Source organism: Bos javanicus, chromosome 16 (genome assembly GCF_032452875.1).
Source record: "Bos javanicus breed banteng chromosome 16, ARS-OSU_banteng_1.0, whole genome shotgun sequence".
NCBI classification, from domain to species: domain Eukaryota; kingdom Metazoa; phylum Chordata; class Mammalia; order Artiodactyla; family Bovidae; genus Bos; species Bos javanicus.
In genome coordinates, this window is record NC_083883.1 from 5,281,672 (window position 1) to 5,296,689 (window position 15,018).

The following is a 15,018-nucleotide window of genomic DNA, read 5'->3' on the forward strand; positions in this document are numbered from 1 at the left end:
TATCTTTAAATATAAGGAGTATCACGGGCTCGGTGGGACCTGGCAGAAGTTTGTTCTGTCCGTCTGCTGCTAGGGGATCTGCTGGGTCTCCGCTGAGATCCAGGGGGCGGTGCTGAGGGCGGGGCGGTGCAGGGCTGAGGGGAGCGGCCGCCTGCCCTCCCATCCTGGTTCCGCCGCTCAGGGGCCACGTACCTTGGGCAGGTTTCTCCACCTCGCTAAGAGTCAGTTCCGTCTCAGTTAAACGGGGATGGAAAAAAAACCACCCTCAGAGGCTGGCTGGGAGCATGAGATAACCATGGAAAATATTTGGCCTGGAGCCCGAGGCACGAGGCAGGCGTGATCAGTGTTAGCTACTACTGTTGCCTGAATCGGGTGAAATGGCTGGAATCACCTGAGGGTAAGCGGGCAACACCCCACTGCTTCTGAGAGTTGTCAGCAGAAAAACTGTGCCCCCTTTAGTCACTTGTCTCCCCAGAAGCACCCCAGCTGTCTTTTGAGGGGAGAGAGGATTCTATTGCCTGCCCTGTCAATGGGGTCTATTTCCTTGTTCTGCTAGAAACAGGTTGCAAGAAGAGAAATCAAGCTCTTTAGCACAATGCCTGCTCTCCAGTGAGATCTCAGCGTACACCTGTCCCTTGCTGGGAATGCTGCTGAGTTAAGGAGAGGTGAGGGAACACGGTTTCTTAAGCAGGAGTCACCGCTTCTCAGCTTCTGGAGAAGAGCCTGGGGGATGACCCAGGGTCAGGGGAAGGGTGGGGTATGGCTCACGCTCTCCCACAGGCGTGGTTAGAAGTGGGGGCGTCCACAGCCCCCAGCTGGCTTCCTATGCTCACGGCCCCCCTCTCGTCCACTGTGGCGCCCACACGCCTTACACAGCACACACGTGGCTGGAACCGAGTGCTCAGTCTGTACCATGGACGACGCCGGACAGAGGCCAGTCCATGCACATGTGTTGCCCTCTGACGTATTTTTAACACTTGGCTCTGTTTGTGAAATGTGTGCTGGTGCTGGGAAAAGTCAGAGGAGGAGAACTCAACAGGCTGAGCACTTTTCTCAAGATATATTACATGACACCACTGACAGTGGTTCACTGAAAACAGACAGGACAGAGGCAGGAGGGGGTGTGAGAACTGGGCGGGGGGCGGGGGCAGCAGGGGTCTGGGTCTGGCCCTGGTTAGAGGTTGGCGAGAGGCAAGCACGTCCCTGGCACCTCCTGGCTTGGTGGGTGATGGAGGGGAAGCCGCCACCTTGCCATCTGTGGGTCTTCCTCGACACTGCAGCTAATGGGTTATTAGAGGCCCCGTATCTCCCTTTCCCATCTCTTCAGCTGGTGACATCTTCATAGTTGGCATCAAAGGAGTGATTTTAAGCAGACACAGTGGGGATGTAACTTAGTTACCAAGTGGGGATATAATAAAGGATGTCTCCTATTTTCAGGGGTAAACATAAAAAAGTGAAATGTGTTCTATGGTTTTTTCAGATCTGTTGCCTAATTTCTAGGGCATATTACCAACCCTGTTTTCCTATTGAATTTGTTAAAAAAAAAAAAAACAAACAAAAAAAACGCTTCTCACCCCTGTTGAAAAACGAGCTGTGTTGAGTCATGTGAATGATTTACACACAAATTCACTCCTTGAAAGTTGGGAGAACACTGTGGATCAGGCTTTCCGGGAGTGGAGTGGGTGCAGCGGGGGGGACAGGGAAGGGCTAACTCAACTGATTCAAAGAAACCAGAGAAGGAGGCACATGCCCTGAGGTCCGCAGGCTGAGGTCCTAAGTCCTGCTTTCTGGGCTGCCCTCTGACCGGCCTTGCAAAGTCCGAAGGGAGACTCAGTCGGGGTTTCTTGGCCGGAAAGCTCACTTCACCCCTCCCTGCAGGACATGAAGGCACCGTGCGTTTCCCTCTGCCTCCTGGGTGCCGGGCTCTTCCTGTGCTCAGTGCATGCCCGAGGCCTCAGGAGATGCCTGATTTCCATGAACTTGCACCGTGTGGAGGAGAGCTTCCGAGGAATCAAAACAGCCATTGTGAGTGTGGGTTTGGGGTGAAGGTGTGGGAGCATGCCTCACTTTACCTCTTGGCGTGACAGCCAGCTCCTGCTCATCACCTCGGTGTCCCTGGAGGATGTGAAGTCCTCACTGCTTGTGTCCATTGTGTTTTCCTCCATAGCAAGCTAAGGACACCTTCCAAAACGTCACCATCCTGTCCCCATCGGAGACCCTGCATGGCATTAAGGTACCGGCCTCTGTCTGCTCGCTCCTCCTCTGGCGTTTTGTGGGGAAGTGGCCCAGGGCTGAAGGGGAATCCGCGCCTGTGCATGCCTCTTCCCTGACCTCCCCGGACTCTGAGGCTCCGCCGACTCCTCACGTGTCAGCTGATGTGCGAGGGTGTGCTCCTGTCTCGGGGAACTTGAACCCCAGGGAGGGTGTTCACCCCAACAGTGATTAAGGTGTCACATGCTCGGATGGGGCAGGATTTCTATGGCTTAGAGTGACTTTTGTGGTTTTGTGGGGAAACTGAGACAATGAGTAGTGTCTCAAAAGCTGAAGAGGCTTGGGGTTAGTGGCTAAAAGAAAGGAAGGGTTTGGGGAGAATAGGTGTGTAAGATCAATGGAAATACATATCAGGGGACAGAGGGGCAGCCAGGGTGAATTCCCTGGTGGTCCCGGAATCAGGACTCTGTGTTCCCACTGCCAAGGGTGTGGGTTCAATCCCTGGTCAGGGACCTACAATCCCTCAAGCCATGAGGTGCGACAGAAAAAAAAAAAAAAAAGAGGCAAACTTGAAAGCCAGGCTGAGCCTCAGCTTTATTTATTTTTGGTCGTACTGAGCGGCTTGTGGGATCTTGGTTACCCAGCGGGGGAACCTGTGTCGCCAGCAGAGGAAGCGTGGGATCCTAACTACTGGACAGCCAGAGAACTCTGAGCCGTGGCCTATGGGCCACAGGGAGTTCCTGCGGGTGTTGGAACCAGAGTGGGTGACCACATAGTCTTTCAGGAAGACAGTCTGGTGATGTTCTTTACAATAGACAGCTTGAGGCCAGAAGGCAGGGAGGGAATGTCTAATTGCCAGACTAGAGGTGCTGAGAGTCCGTGCGTTGGAAAACAGCTGATTTATGAGGTGACGGTTCACTTCACAGAAGGGGCCAGTGAGAAGTACCTTTAAAAATGAGCTCCTCCAGTCCTTGATAGCATTCTAGAGAAACCCAGTTCTTTCAGTTAAGTGACAGAGTATAAGGCACAAGATCATTCTTCTACGCAGTATTAGGCCTGATTTATTTATGGTAAATGCAAGGAACCACTTCCTAAATTCTATTCTAGTCAATGGTATAGGAGACTTATAGGATATTATAACTGGAAGGGACCCAAAGGCCATATATTTTGAAACCATCATTTTCAAATGACCAAAGGACGTCTTGGGAGAAAGAATGTCTAGTTAGTAGTGGTTGTCAGAAATAGACTCTCAAGTCTCATGCCCCTGTTTCTTCGTCCTCTCAAGGTCTAGAAATAGTTGATGTGGCCTAAGGCAAGCGGTCTATGAGTATACAGTTCATCGTCGTATTTATTCTCTTCCCCTCTACCTCTTTGATGAGACAAAGGTGAAGGGAATTAGAAGGAGCAGAGGAAGAGGAGACGTTTTGTGTTGCAAGTTCAGTTTCCATCCAGGAAAAGCTACCTGTCGGGCCAAGGAGGCTTTGCTGCCTTAATGCTAATGAAGATATAGATGCACCATTGCTGTAGACCCTTCTTTTCTCAGGCTGACCTACAGATCTCCTACACTGGCTCTTAGGGTGGAGTGCAAACTGCAAGAAGGAAACTCTGGCTGGCCAGTTGCCCTGAGCCATGCCCAAGGAAGTCAGGAGCTTTTCTGAGGAGGACCTGGCCAGATGCATGCATTTCTGCAGCTGTCAGTTTCCATTTTTGCACATCTCCACTCCAACCAAGTGATCCCTGAAGTGTAAAAAGATCACACTGGAGGAGAGACCAGCAGTCATCACACTGAAAGGAATACGTGCCTAGCACAAGCCTGACATGCAGCAGTCACTGAGTGGCTTTTAGTGGCTAGAGGATGTTCCAGAGACCCAGACTTCAGCACAGTGTAAGGAAGTGCTTTTCAAGAAAGCTGCTCAGACATCGCTCCTTTCAAAAGGGAAGTGTCTGATCCCTGGAAGCAGTTAAGCAGAAGTTAGTGACGGTATGTCAGGGATGCTGTAGGGAGAATTCTAGCCTATTGCTGGGCGCCATCCCCTGTGAATATACCTCCTGGCCACGGGAAAAGAGGGTAAGAACTGCAATCTCTTCTTGGTGACTCTGTCATAAGCAGCTTTGGTGTCATTAGAGGACACTCTGAGACCAATAAAAATGTAAAAAAATGGCTTTTAGTTATTTCACTCCTTGTTGCCCCGACCCAAGCAGGCTGCTTTTGTCTCTAGGATAATAAGAGAAGAGGTCCTCTGGGGCTATTCTTAATTTGTGTCTATAGCCCTTAGATGTGTGCTGCGTGACCAAGAACCTCCTGGCATTTTATGTGGACAGAGTGTTCAAGGACCATCAGGAGCTGAACCCCCAAATCATGAGAAAAATCAGCAGCCTTGCCAACTCTTTCCTCTACATGCAGAAGACTCTACAACAATGTGTGAGTCACCAGCATCTGCTTCCTGCCTGCCCCACGGAGTCCAGGACACGCTGGCCCTGTGTGGCCTTCTGAAATGGTTCTGGGCCCAAGGGAAATCCCCTGCCCTGTCATCCATGGGCAGAAGTGTCGGGAACCACTTCTAGTGGGTCCTCCTTGCCCAGGGCTTTCTCCTCCTCAGACCCGGTTTCCTCATGGATAATCTTCCTGGGATGACCAACTTACCTCAAAGCATCTCTTAAGTGATCCCGGGACTGGCCTATGAGAGGGGCATGTTGAGGATTCTGGGCTTATCATAACACACATTGTGATTTGTTAAAAACAAACCTCAGAAATAAAACTGAGCCCCCAAGAGCCAATAAAAACTTAGACCAGGAGAAAACCCGGGGGTTCTAGCCCCATCTCTGCCAATGATTTCCCCGGTGACTTTGTGACAAGCTACTTCACCTCTCTGTGCCTTGGATCCTAAAATTGTTAGAAGAGGTCTTGACCCCTGTCCCACTTACGTTAAGATGTATTTAACCAATAATTTAATTAACTAGCCCAACAAATATTCATTGAGTGCCTGCCTAGAGTAGTGTTGCATTCACAGGGGGGTGACAAGACAGATTTGGCCCCTGCTCTCCAGGCCTTTCCAGCCCTGGTGAAATGCAAAGTGATTCTACAAACAGCCCCTACAGCCCCCTGCTGCCCCAGCCTGGGTTGACTCACCTGACTCTCACCTTGGGAGGAAGGAGAACTATCACTCCTCATGTAGGAGGTAGTGTTAAGAGTGAGCCAGGGTGGAAAAGTCTTCTAATGGATGCTATCTCCATTTTATCGCAGCAGAATCTGTGTCACTGCAGACAGGAAGCAACCAATGCAACCAGAATCATCCATGACAACTATGATCAGGTAAGGGAGGGGGAGAGGACAGGGGAGGTAGAGATGGGATGCAGCGGCCTGAATGGACAGCCTCCTCCCTGCTCAAATTCATCCATTTACTCAACAGTATTGATGGCCGGTCTGCCCAGTTCTGTGTCTGCAGGGTGTGTTGGTCTTACCTCATTTGTTAATTTCCTGGGCTCTCCCTCCCCATTATGCCTCCACTGTTTTCTTTCCACATATCAGAACTATGTTCAGATCTGAGGGAAAGCACACACTGTTTAAGATAGGGCTGAGGCAGACGGAGGCTTCCCAGGTGGCATTAGTGGTAAAGAACCTGCCCGCCAATGCAGCTTACATGTAAGAGACGCGGGTTCGATCCCTGGGTCGAGCGTGGCAACCCACTCCAGTATTCTTGCCTGGAGCATCCCAAGGACAGAGGAGCCTGGCGGGCTGCAGTCTATGGGGCCACACAGAGTTGGACACGACTGAGTGACTTAGCACACACGCACAATGCAGAGGGAGCAGAGAGCCCCAGTGAACTGTAAGCTGTTATGCATGAAGCGTGCTACCTGGTAGCGGGTTTCTGTGTCGCTGTGTCTAGGAACTGTGGTCAGCGTCCTGTGTGGTGATGAACAGCGCTTCTCATGTACGTGTGGATGTTGTATGGACACCTCATTGTAGAGGTGGAGTTAGAAGCACAGTATCTTACCTGCATCATTTAGAGATTCTGTTGAAATGCAGATTCTGGCTGGTAGACCTGGAATGAGGTCTGAGATTCTGTGGTTCACCCACACTCCCAGATTAAGTCAATGCTTTGAATAACAAGGAGCTGCAAGGTCTGTTCAGAGCTCTTCTTTGTGGAGAGGCTCCATAGAGTAATATCACAATGGCTGAAATTCATACTGTTCTTCCTATGAACCAGGTATTAAGTGCACTAAAGGTATTATCAGCACACTTATTCCTTACAACAATGCTACAAGCCATTGTTTATATTTGATAAATTAGAAAACCAAGACACAAACAGGTTAAGTCATTTAACTAAGTTTATACCACAACTGAGTGATGGAGGTAGGGCTTGATCCCATGCCATCTGGCTCCACAGGACATACTTTTGTATCTTACCATCTCTTCCACTCTGCTAAGGAAGAGCTGGGATAAGTCAGGAGACTTGGGTTCCCGTCTAACTCTGCTGACAGTCGGCTGTGTGACTTTGGGTAGGACACCTTCTTAGGGGCTCCAGCGTCCAACGGAGACACGCTGTTCCCGCTTCTCATTGCTGGGCCCCTCGGGGACCGTGGCTTTCACGGAGAGTGGCAGTTGTAGGCTGAGCTGATGTCAGCAGGAAAGCAAGCAGAGCTTCCAGCAAAGCAAGTTTGTTTGTTTGTTTGTTTTTCTGTGACATATAGGAAAAAGAAAATCAGAGGGCAAAGAATGAAGAACTTCTTATTTTGTTTATAAGTTACTGACATGATTTAACTGTTTGTTTATAGAAAACAATTAAGGTTATCTGTTAGGAAAATAGTTTAGGGTCTGTATGCCCTGCAGAGATAATGGTTGCATAAAAAGCAAACTTCATGGGGACCAGAACATGGGGCAAGTGACTGAAAACTGTGGTACAGCTCAGAAAGGCAGGGTATGATGATGATTTGCATGGTTTCAGCTGGAGGTCCGGTCTGCTGCCGTTAAGTCTCTGGGAGAGCTGGACGTCTTTCTAGCCTGGATTGACAAGCATCATCGAGGAACTTCCGCTGCCTCAAGACAAGAAACCTAATCTGGGGGGATGAAGAGCCCCTGAGAGGTTTCTGGTGGGGGACAGCCAACTTGGAAGGGGAGGGAGACGGGGGAGGCCCTGTTTTATGCAAATGAGGGTCTTTTTGAGGAAGTCTTCCTGCTTGTTTGGAATTCTCTTCTCTGGGCTGAGGTGTTGTAAGGGGAAATTCTGGGTTTGAGCACACCTCACCTTGTGGCTAAAATCTCATCGGCTGGGCCCAGCATGTCTGATCTCACCTGAAGGTATCCAAGCAGTCTACTGGTTTTATATTTGTAACAAAGTATGTCTGTTGAGAGGTCCTGCGGGGCCATCCTGGAGGGAGAGGGTGGGCTTCCTTAATTTATTGTGAAGTTTTTTTATCCCATGTCTGTGATGTGAGCTAAGCGATATCCTGTGGTGCATATTGTACTGACTGGTTTTTTTCTGAATAAATTCTGTTCTTTACCAATTAGTGCAAGTGTCTTCTGTTTTAGGAAGGCCAGTCAAGGACCATGAATGGAGACTATGAGAAATGAAAGGGGCCTTGGGGAATTCCCTGGTGGTCTAGTGGTGAGGACTCTGAATTCTCACTGCTAAGGGCCTGGGTTCAATCCTTGGTTGGGGAACAAAATAATCCCACAAGTCATGCTGCTGCTGCTGCTGCTAAGTTGCTTCAGTCATGTCCTACTCTGTGCGACCCCATAGACGGCAGCCCACCAGGCTTCCCTGTCCCTGGGATTCTTCAGGCAAGAACACCGGAGTGGGTTGCCATTTCCTTCTCCAATGCATGAAAGTGAAAAGTGAAAGTGAAGCTGCTCAGTCGTGTCCGACTCTTAGCGACCCCATGGACTGCAGCCTACCAGGCTCCTCCGTCCATGGGATTTCCAGGCAAAAGTACTGGAGTGGGGTGCCATCGCCTTCTCTGACAAGTCATGCAGTACTGCCAAAAACAAATAAATTAAAAAAAAAAAAAGAAATGGGCCTTGAAGAACAAAAACAGATGGGAAAACTGAGGCCTAGAAAGGGATAAAAATGTACTCAAAGCGAGTTAGTGCAGAGAAGGGTTTCAGACTGGACCCCACCTAGCACCTGTGCTCCACATAATGATCAAGAGGGTGAACACACGGCTTCTCATCAGGATTCCTCGCCGTCACTCCATTTCTGATCTCTTTCTCTGTGTTTCTGTCTTTGCTCTCTGTCTCTCTGTTATTGAATTGGGTCCCACTGTTCACAGCTTTCAAAATCAGTACTCACAAATGTTCATGTAAAGGAAAGTTGCCTTTTATTCAGACTGCCAGCAATCTGGGGACATGGTGGGTCTCTCGGATCAGATCAGTCGCTCAGTCATGTCCGACTCTTTGCGACCCCATGAATCGCAGCAGGCCAGGCCTCCCTGTCCATCACCAACTCCCGGAGTTCACCCAGACTCATGTCCATCGATTCATTGATGCCATCCAGCCATCTCATCCTCTGTCGTCCCCTTCTCCTCTTGCCCCCAATCCCTCCCAGCATCAGAGTCTTTTCCAATGAGTCAACTCTTCGCATGAGGTGGCCAAAGTACTGGAGTTTCAGCTTTAGCATCATTCCTTCCAAAGAAATCCCAGGGCTGATCTCCTTCAGAGTGGACTGGTTGGATCTCCTTGCAGTCCAAGGGACTCTCAAGAGTCTTCTCCAACACCACAGTTCAAAAGCATCAATTCTTCGGTGCTCAGCCTTCTTCACAGTCCAACTTTCACATCCATACATGATTGCAGGAAAAACCACAGCCTTGACTAGACAAACCTTTGTTGGCAAAGTAATGTCTCTGCTTTTGAATATGCTATCTAGGTTGGTCATAACTTTCCTTCCAAGGAGTAAGCGTCTTTTAATTTCATGGCTGCGGTCACCATCTGCAGTGATTTTGGAGCCCCCCAAAATAAAGTCTGACACTGTTTCCACTGTTGCCCCATCTATTTCCCATGAAGTGATGGGACCGGATGCCATGATCTTTGTTTTCTGAATGTTGAGCTTTCAGCCAACTTTTTCACTCTCCACTTTCACCTTCATGAAGAGGCTTTTGAGTTTCTCTTCACTTTCTGCCATAAGGGTGGTGTCATCTGCATATCTGAGGTTATTGATATTTCTCCTGGCAATCTTGATTCCAGCTTATGCTTCTTCCAGTCCAGCATTTCTCATGATGTACTCTGCATAGAAGTTAAATAAACAGGGTGACAATATACAGCCTTGACGTACTCCTTTTCCTATTTGGAACCAGTCTGCTGTTCCATGTCCAGTTCTAACTGTTGCTTCCTGACCTGCATACAAATTTCTCAAGAGGCAGATCAGGTGGTCTGGTATTCCCATCTCTTGAAGAACTTTCCACAGTTTATTGTGATCCACACAGTCAAAGGCTTTGGCATAGTCAATAAAGCAGAAATCGATGCTTTTCTGGAACTCTCTTGCTTTTTCCATGATCCAGTGGATGTTGGCAATTTGATCTCTGGTTCCTCTGCGTTTTCTAAAACCAGCTTGAACATCAGGAAGTTCACGGTTCACATATTGCTGAAGCCTGGCTTGGAGAATTTTAAGCATTACTTTACTAGTGTGTGAGATGAGTGCAGTTGTGCGGTAGTTTGAGCATTCTTTGGCATTGCCTTTCTTTGGGATTGGAATGAAAACTGACCTTTTCCAGTCCTGTGGCCACTGCTGAGTTTTCCAAATTTGCTGGCATATTGAGTGCAGCACTTTCACAGCATCATCTTTCAGGATTTGAAATAGCTCAACTGGAATTCCATCACCTCCACTAGCTTTGTTCGTAGTGATGCTTTCTAAAGCCCACTTGACTTCACATTCCAGGATGTCTGGCTCTAGGTCAGTGATTACACCATCATGATTATCTGGGTCGTGAAGATCTTTTTTGTACAGTTCTGCCTCCCCTCAAAACCACCTCTGAAGATTCTGCTCAGACGTAGAAGCTTTTAAAGTGAAATAGGGAAGTAACCTCAGTTAATCATTGAGATGGGCCGGGGGTGGGGGTGGGGGGTCAGAGTCGCCACCATCCCCCACTGTGTGCAGGCTTGTTGACTCTGTCTGACCTTTCTTATTTCTTTAGATGTTATCTTGCTCACACAGTTTGTTCAAAAGATAGTGAAAGGGAAGCTGGGGAGGAGATCTGGTGATGTGTTAATTACTTATTCTTCATTTCTATTTCTTTGATCTATGGAAAGAAACAACAAGTTAGACAAAGTACTGTGTGATCAAAAGATGTGCAAGGTGTGCCAGGGCCAGAGGTGAGCAGAGCATGGGGGCCTGGTGTAAGGTTAGTGACAAGAGCTGGTGCCTCCTGCAGAGAGCTCTTTCCTGCCCAAAGCTGCCCACATGTCTGTCTTGTCTCTCTGTCATTTCTTTCTTATTGCTCCCAACCTAGATATATATTTTCAGGCCCTAAATTCATCCCCCACGGGTATGTATGTGGAGTTGGAGAGAAGGTATTTCTAACAAAGGGATGGTTGTCATGGTGACAAAGCTGAATGACTGCAGCCCAAGGCAAGAGGAATTCTGGGTAGAGGGGTTCTGGCCAAAATGGGCACCAACTTCTAGTGGACAGGCCTCAGATGGCTAATGACAATAAGAACCAATACTTACTGAGCAGCTGCCACGTGCTGGATGCCGAAATAAGTGCTTTACGTGTACGATCCTGGGTCCTGTATCTATACTGTGACTGGCTGGCTGAAGCAACCTTTCTTTATTCCTACCTGGGAAAGAGATCTCATAGAACAGGCTTTAGTGTCTGAAGTCAGCCAGTCCTGATTCCAATCCTATGTCACTGTGAGCAAATTACTTAGTGGCTCTACGTCCCAATGTCCTCTTGGGTAAAACGGAGATAATAACACTGGTCTCCAGGTGTTGCTGTGAGTTATGAGTGAGATGAGGGCCCCACAGCCCTACAGAGTGGGAATCCGGACATGTAGTGTAAAGAGTGCCGAGCCAGGAATCACAGTCTGGCTCCAAGTCTGCCGTGATTTGCCCAGGACAGGTCACCACATTGCCTTGACCCTCAGTTGTCTGCAGTGTGGACACTGACCCCCGTGCTATCATGCGAAAGCCAGAGCATTATGATGGCCTGAGAAGCCCTCACATCTGCACACACGAGGTTCCCGACTGTTTCCTCGCACCATGTCCCCTGTTCTTGCCCAGGCTCAGGACCACTCGACCACGCTCACCTGCTTCATGGCTCTACAATGAGCAGGCTTGTCCTCACCATAGGGCCTTTGTGCTTTGCGTACACACATACACATAAACTGAGATAGGATTAAAAGAAACCTCCAGTGTTATGCTCGAATGGGATTAACAGGCTATTAAGAGGAAGCAGTATTTACAGAGGACTCAGCCTTCTCAAGGTGACTGGGCTGGATGTTCATCCTGAGCTGACTGGATGACGGCAAGACCAGCTTCATGAGAGCATATCTCATCTTCTGTGACTGCCCCGGGGGTGCTTCCCATAGACACCTGCACGGCTTGCACCTCCACCTTCTTCAGGCCTTTACTCAAAAGGTGTCCTATTTAAGCATAAACTCCCCCATTTCCACCTTCAGCACATCTTATACCCTTCCCATGCTTCCCCAGCATCCTACTTTATTATATCTGTTTCTCTACTCAAACATAAGCTCCATGAGGATAGGTTTGTTCACTGCCTGGCACTTAGTATTAAATTAACATTTCATGAATACGTGATCCAGATGAATTAAAACAAAAATAATGGCAAACACTCATTTAGTGCTTTTGTAAGCCAAGCAGTCATCTAAGTAATATATATAATGAATATATATTTCATCTTAATTTTCAAGACAGTCCTATAGAAATGAGAGTGAAATAAAATGAAAAAAGGCCCCCTCTTTGAATGTTAACCATACAGATGGTTAAACCTTGGGGAAGAACCTGGACATAGAGGTCAAGAAACACCTGATGTCATAGAGATCATAAGCGGCAGAGCCAGGCTTCCAGTCCCCACAGCTTGCTTCCAGGGTGAGCTTTACTGTCAACATCAGTGTCCAAGTGTTGAGTGCGTATTATGTGCAGTGAAAATACTTCCACTTCCTCCTTTACATCTCTTGATAATCCTCTATGGGAAAGATTATTAACAACTAAATTACACAGATGATGAGGCCTGAGGCTTAGCGAGGCTCAACAACACACTAAGGGTCACACAGTTAGTTATGGAACTGCGGTTTGTTAAGTTAATTAAACAAGGAGACCCTTAGAGTGAGGCGGCTGTGATGCCCTAGGGGGGGTCTGTGTAAGCAAACCAAAATCTAAGCCTCAAGGTTATGAAATAAAAACGCTGAGGACAGTCACTGAGAGCCAACTAGACGTTAAGCTGCAGCCAATCTAACAGCTTCTTTCTTCGCTTCCACAGCTTCTCTACATAGGTCCTTCCCAGCTGGCTCCTGACCACTGAGAGCTCCTAACCACTTCCGGTTTGGCGCTGCTGATTCCAAGAGATTTCTGTTCAAATAAACTGGTAAAAAAATTTTAATATGCATCAGTTTATCTTTTAACAATAACCAATGCAGGTTTTCTACCCCACCTTGCACGCATGGTGGACAATGAAAAGGAGCTTTACTGGCATAAGGAGCTATACCTATAGGAAAGAAACATTGTTTTATCAGTGGATGCAAAAGCAGAGGAGGAGGAGATGGAGTCAGAGAGGGAGAGAGAGGAAGAACTATTAAAGGAGAAGTACCCACCCCCACCCCCCGCCCCGGCCCCATATCTCCCACCTGCTTGCTTCACTTTGACTCTTTCACTTGCCTATCTGTCCTTGCTCTCCTTCCAGACTTGAAGAAGGTGTCCTGGTTCTTGTGTAGTCCTCAGGGGGCATGGCACAGAATTGTGCTTTTGCTTCTTGGTGTTATTATTTTTTGTTGGTGTTATTTATTAAGCACACAGCTGGTGCTTAATAAATGCCTGCTAAGGAGCCAAGTATACAATTTTCTTCCAAACCATGGCCTCTGAGTCCTCGATTAGCTCCTAGGAGGCACCCTGGAGAAATCTGGGGCTCACCTTCCACAGCTCAGGTGCAAGGGGAGGGAACACATAGCCTGTGGCAGGACCCTGTGGGTACTTTATGTATATGGCTTCACTTCCTTGTGTCTCAGATGGTAAAGACTCTGCCTGCAATGAGTGATACCTGGGTTCGATCCCTGGGTGGGGAAGAGAGTCTGGACAAGGGAATGGCAACCCATTCCAGTTTTCTTGCCTGGGGAATTCCATGGACAGAGGAGCCTGGCAGGCTACAGTCCATATGGTCACAAAGAGTCAGACACAACTGAGCCACTAACACACTAACGCTCAGAGGAACGGAGAAGGTCATAGGTCTCATTCCCATGTGACCAGCAGAGGCATCTGAGACTCAGGGAGGTGGGAGGACTTGCTTGAGGTCACATCTGAGGGATGGCAGGTCCAGAAAGTGAACCCAGGTCTCATCTTCCTGGATCCGGTGCTCTCTCCCCTTGCTGCTGGGGCGGTTCACTTTGGACCAAGCTATCTAACCCAGAGCCCAAGTTGCTATACTGGCTGCCAGCAACAAAGATCTTTAAACCCAGCTGCATAAGAAGGAGCCTGGACTTGCCAGCAACAAGCTTGTGAAGTTACACACATATTTATGGACCAACACAGAGCAAAGAAGCCGAGGCCGACTTCTGAACGTGTTACACAATGTTCCTGGCACTGCTGAGTCTGGTCTCCTCCTGGAGGACACTCTAGCCTCCTTTCAACTTCCAGTGTGGATTGCTGACAGCCACACATGCTCAGGGCAGCTGTCTTATGGAACAATGAATTTGCTAGGAAGTTCAGTTGGTAAAGAAGCCGCCTGCAATGCAGGAGACCCTGGTTCCATTCCTGGATTGGCTCCGATCCGCTGGAGAAGGGATAGGCTACCCACTTGAGCATTCTTGGGCTTCCCTGGTGGCTCAGCTGGTGAAGAATCTTCCTGCAATGCGGGAGACCTGGGTTCAATCCCTAGATTGGGAAGATCCCCTGGAGAAGGGAATGGCTACCTACTCCAGTATTCTTGTCTGGAGAATTCCACGGACAGAGTAGTCTGGTGGGCTACAGTCCATGGGGTAGCAAAGAGTCAGACACAACTGAACGACTTTCACACTTTTTTGTTCAAATGGATAAGAGGATTGGCTTTCATGTGAAATCCTGGTCCTGCCGCTTGTCATGTGATCTTGAACAGTTCACTTCACCTGTGCCCCCCTCTCCTCATGTGTGTGGATTGTAATAAGGATCCAAGATGCCATTTATAGTAGCTGTGAAGTCGGTGCTCACTAAAATGATGGTTGTTACTATTCACGCATTTTAACTTTTTAAATCTTATTTCCCATGAAACACCATTGTCTTGGGAAATCTTTCTTCTCACATGTCTTTTTTTTTTTTTTCAAACTAGCAAGTATGACAAGGCAAAAGGCACTGGCCCAGGCCAGCCATGCTGTCTTCTGGGTCTGTATTTCCAGGAAGCTCTCAGCTGAGCCCCTCATACAGGTGCTTGAAGTTTTATCTGGCCAGCCAGGCCGGGGTAGCCTTCCCGATTTTCCTGCTACTCAGACCGCCCCCTGCAGGCTCTCCTGCCCACGTCCTTTCTCTGACACAGACTCATCCCAGTGTGAAACTCTTACCTTGACTCTCCTGAAGCTTGTTCACGCCTAACATAATCCTGAGTACATCCAAATCACCTGACGTCCTCTGCAGCTGTGAACAAATGCCCCTGCTCAGTGGCAGAAGCCAACTG

At 48.4% G+C, this 15,018-nt stretch overlaps 1 protein-coding gene across 1 annotated transcript; it reads left to right on the forward strand.

The window, feature by feature from the left end:
* The first annotated feature begins 1,138 nt into the window (after positions 1-1,138).
* IL19 (interleukin 19) lies at positions 1,139-7,712 on the forward strand. Its single transcript, XM_061382061.1, has 5 exons — positions 1,139-2,025; positions 2,168-2,233; positions 4,481-4,633; positions 5,456-5,524; positions 7,158-7,712. Exons 1-5 carry the CDS (start codon positions 1,882-1,884, stop codon positions 7,266-7,268), a joined length of 543 nt encoding a protein of 180 aa, XP_061238045.1. The 5' UTR covers positions 1,139-1,881; the 3' UTR covers positions 7,269-7,712.
* The last annotated feature ends 7,306 nt before the right edge of the window (positions 7,713-15,018 follow it).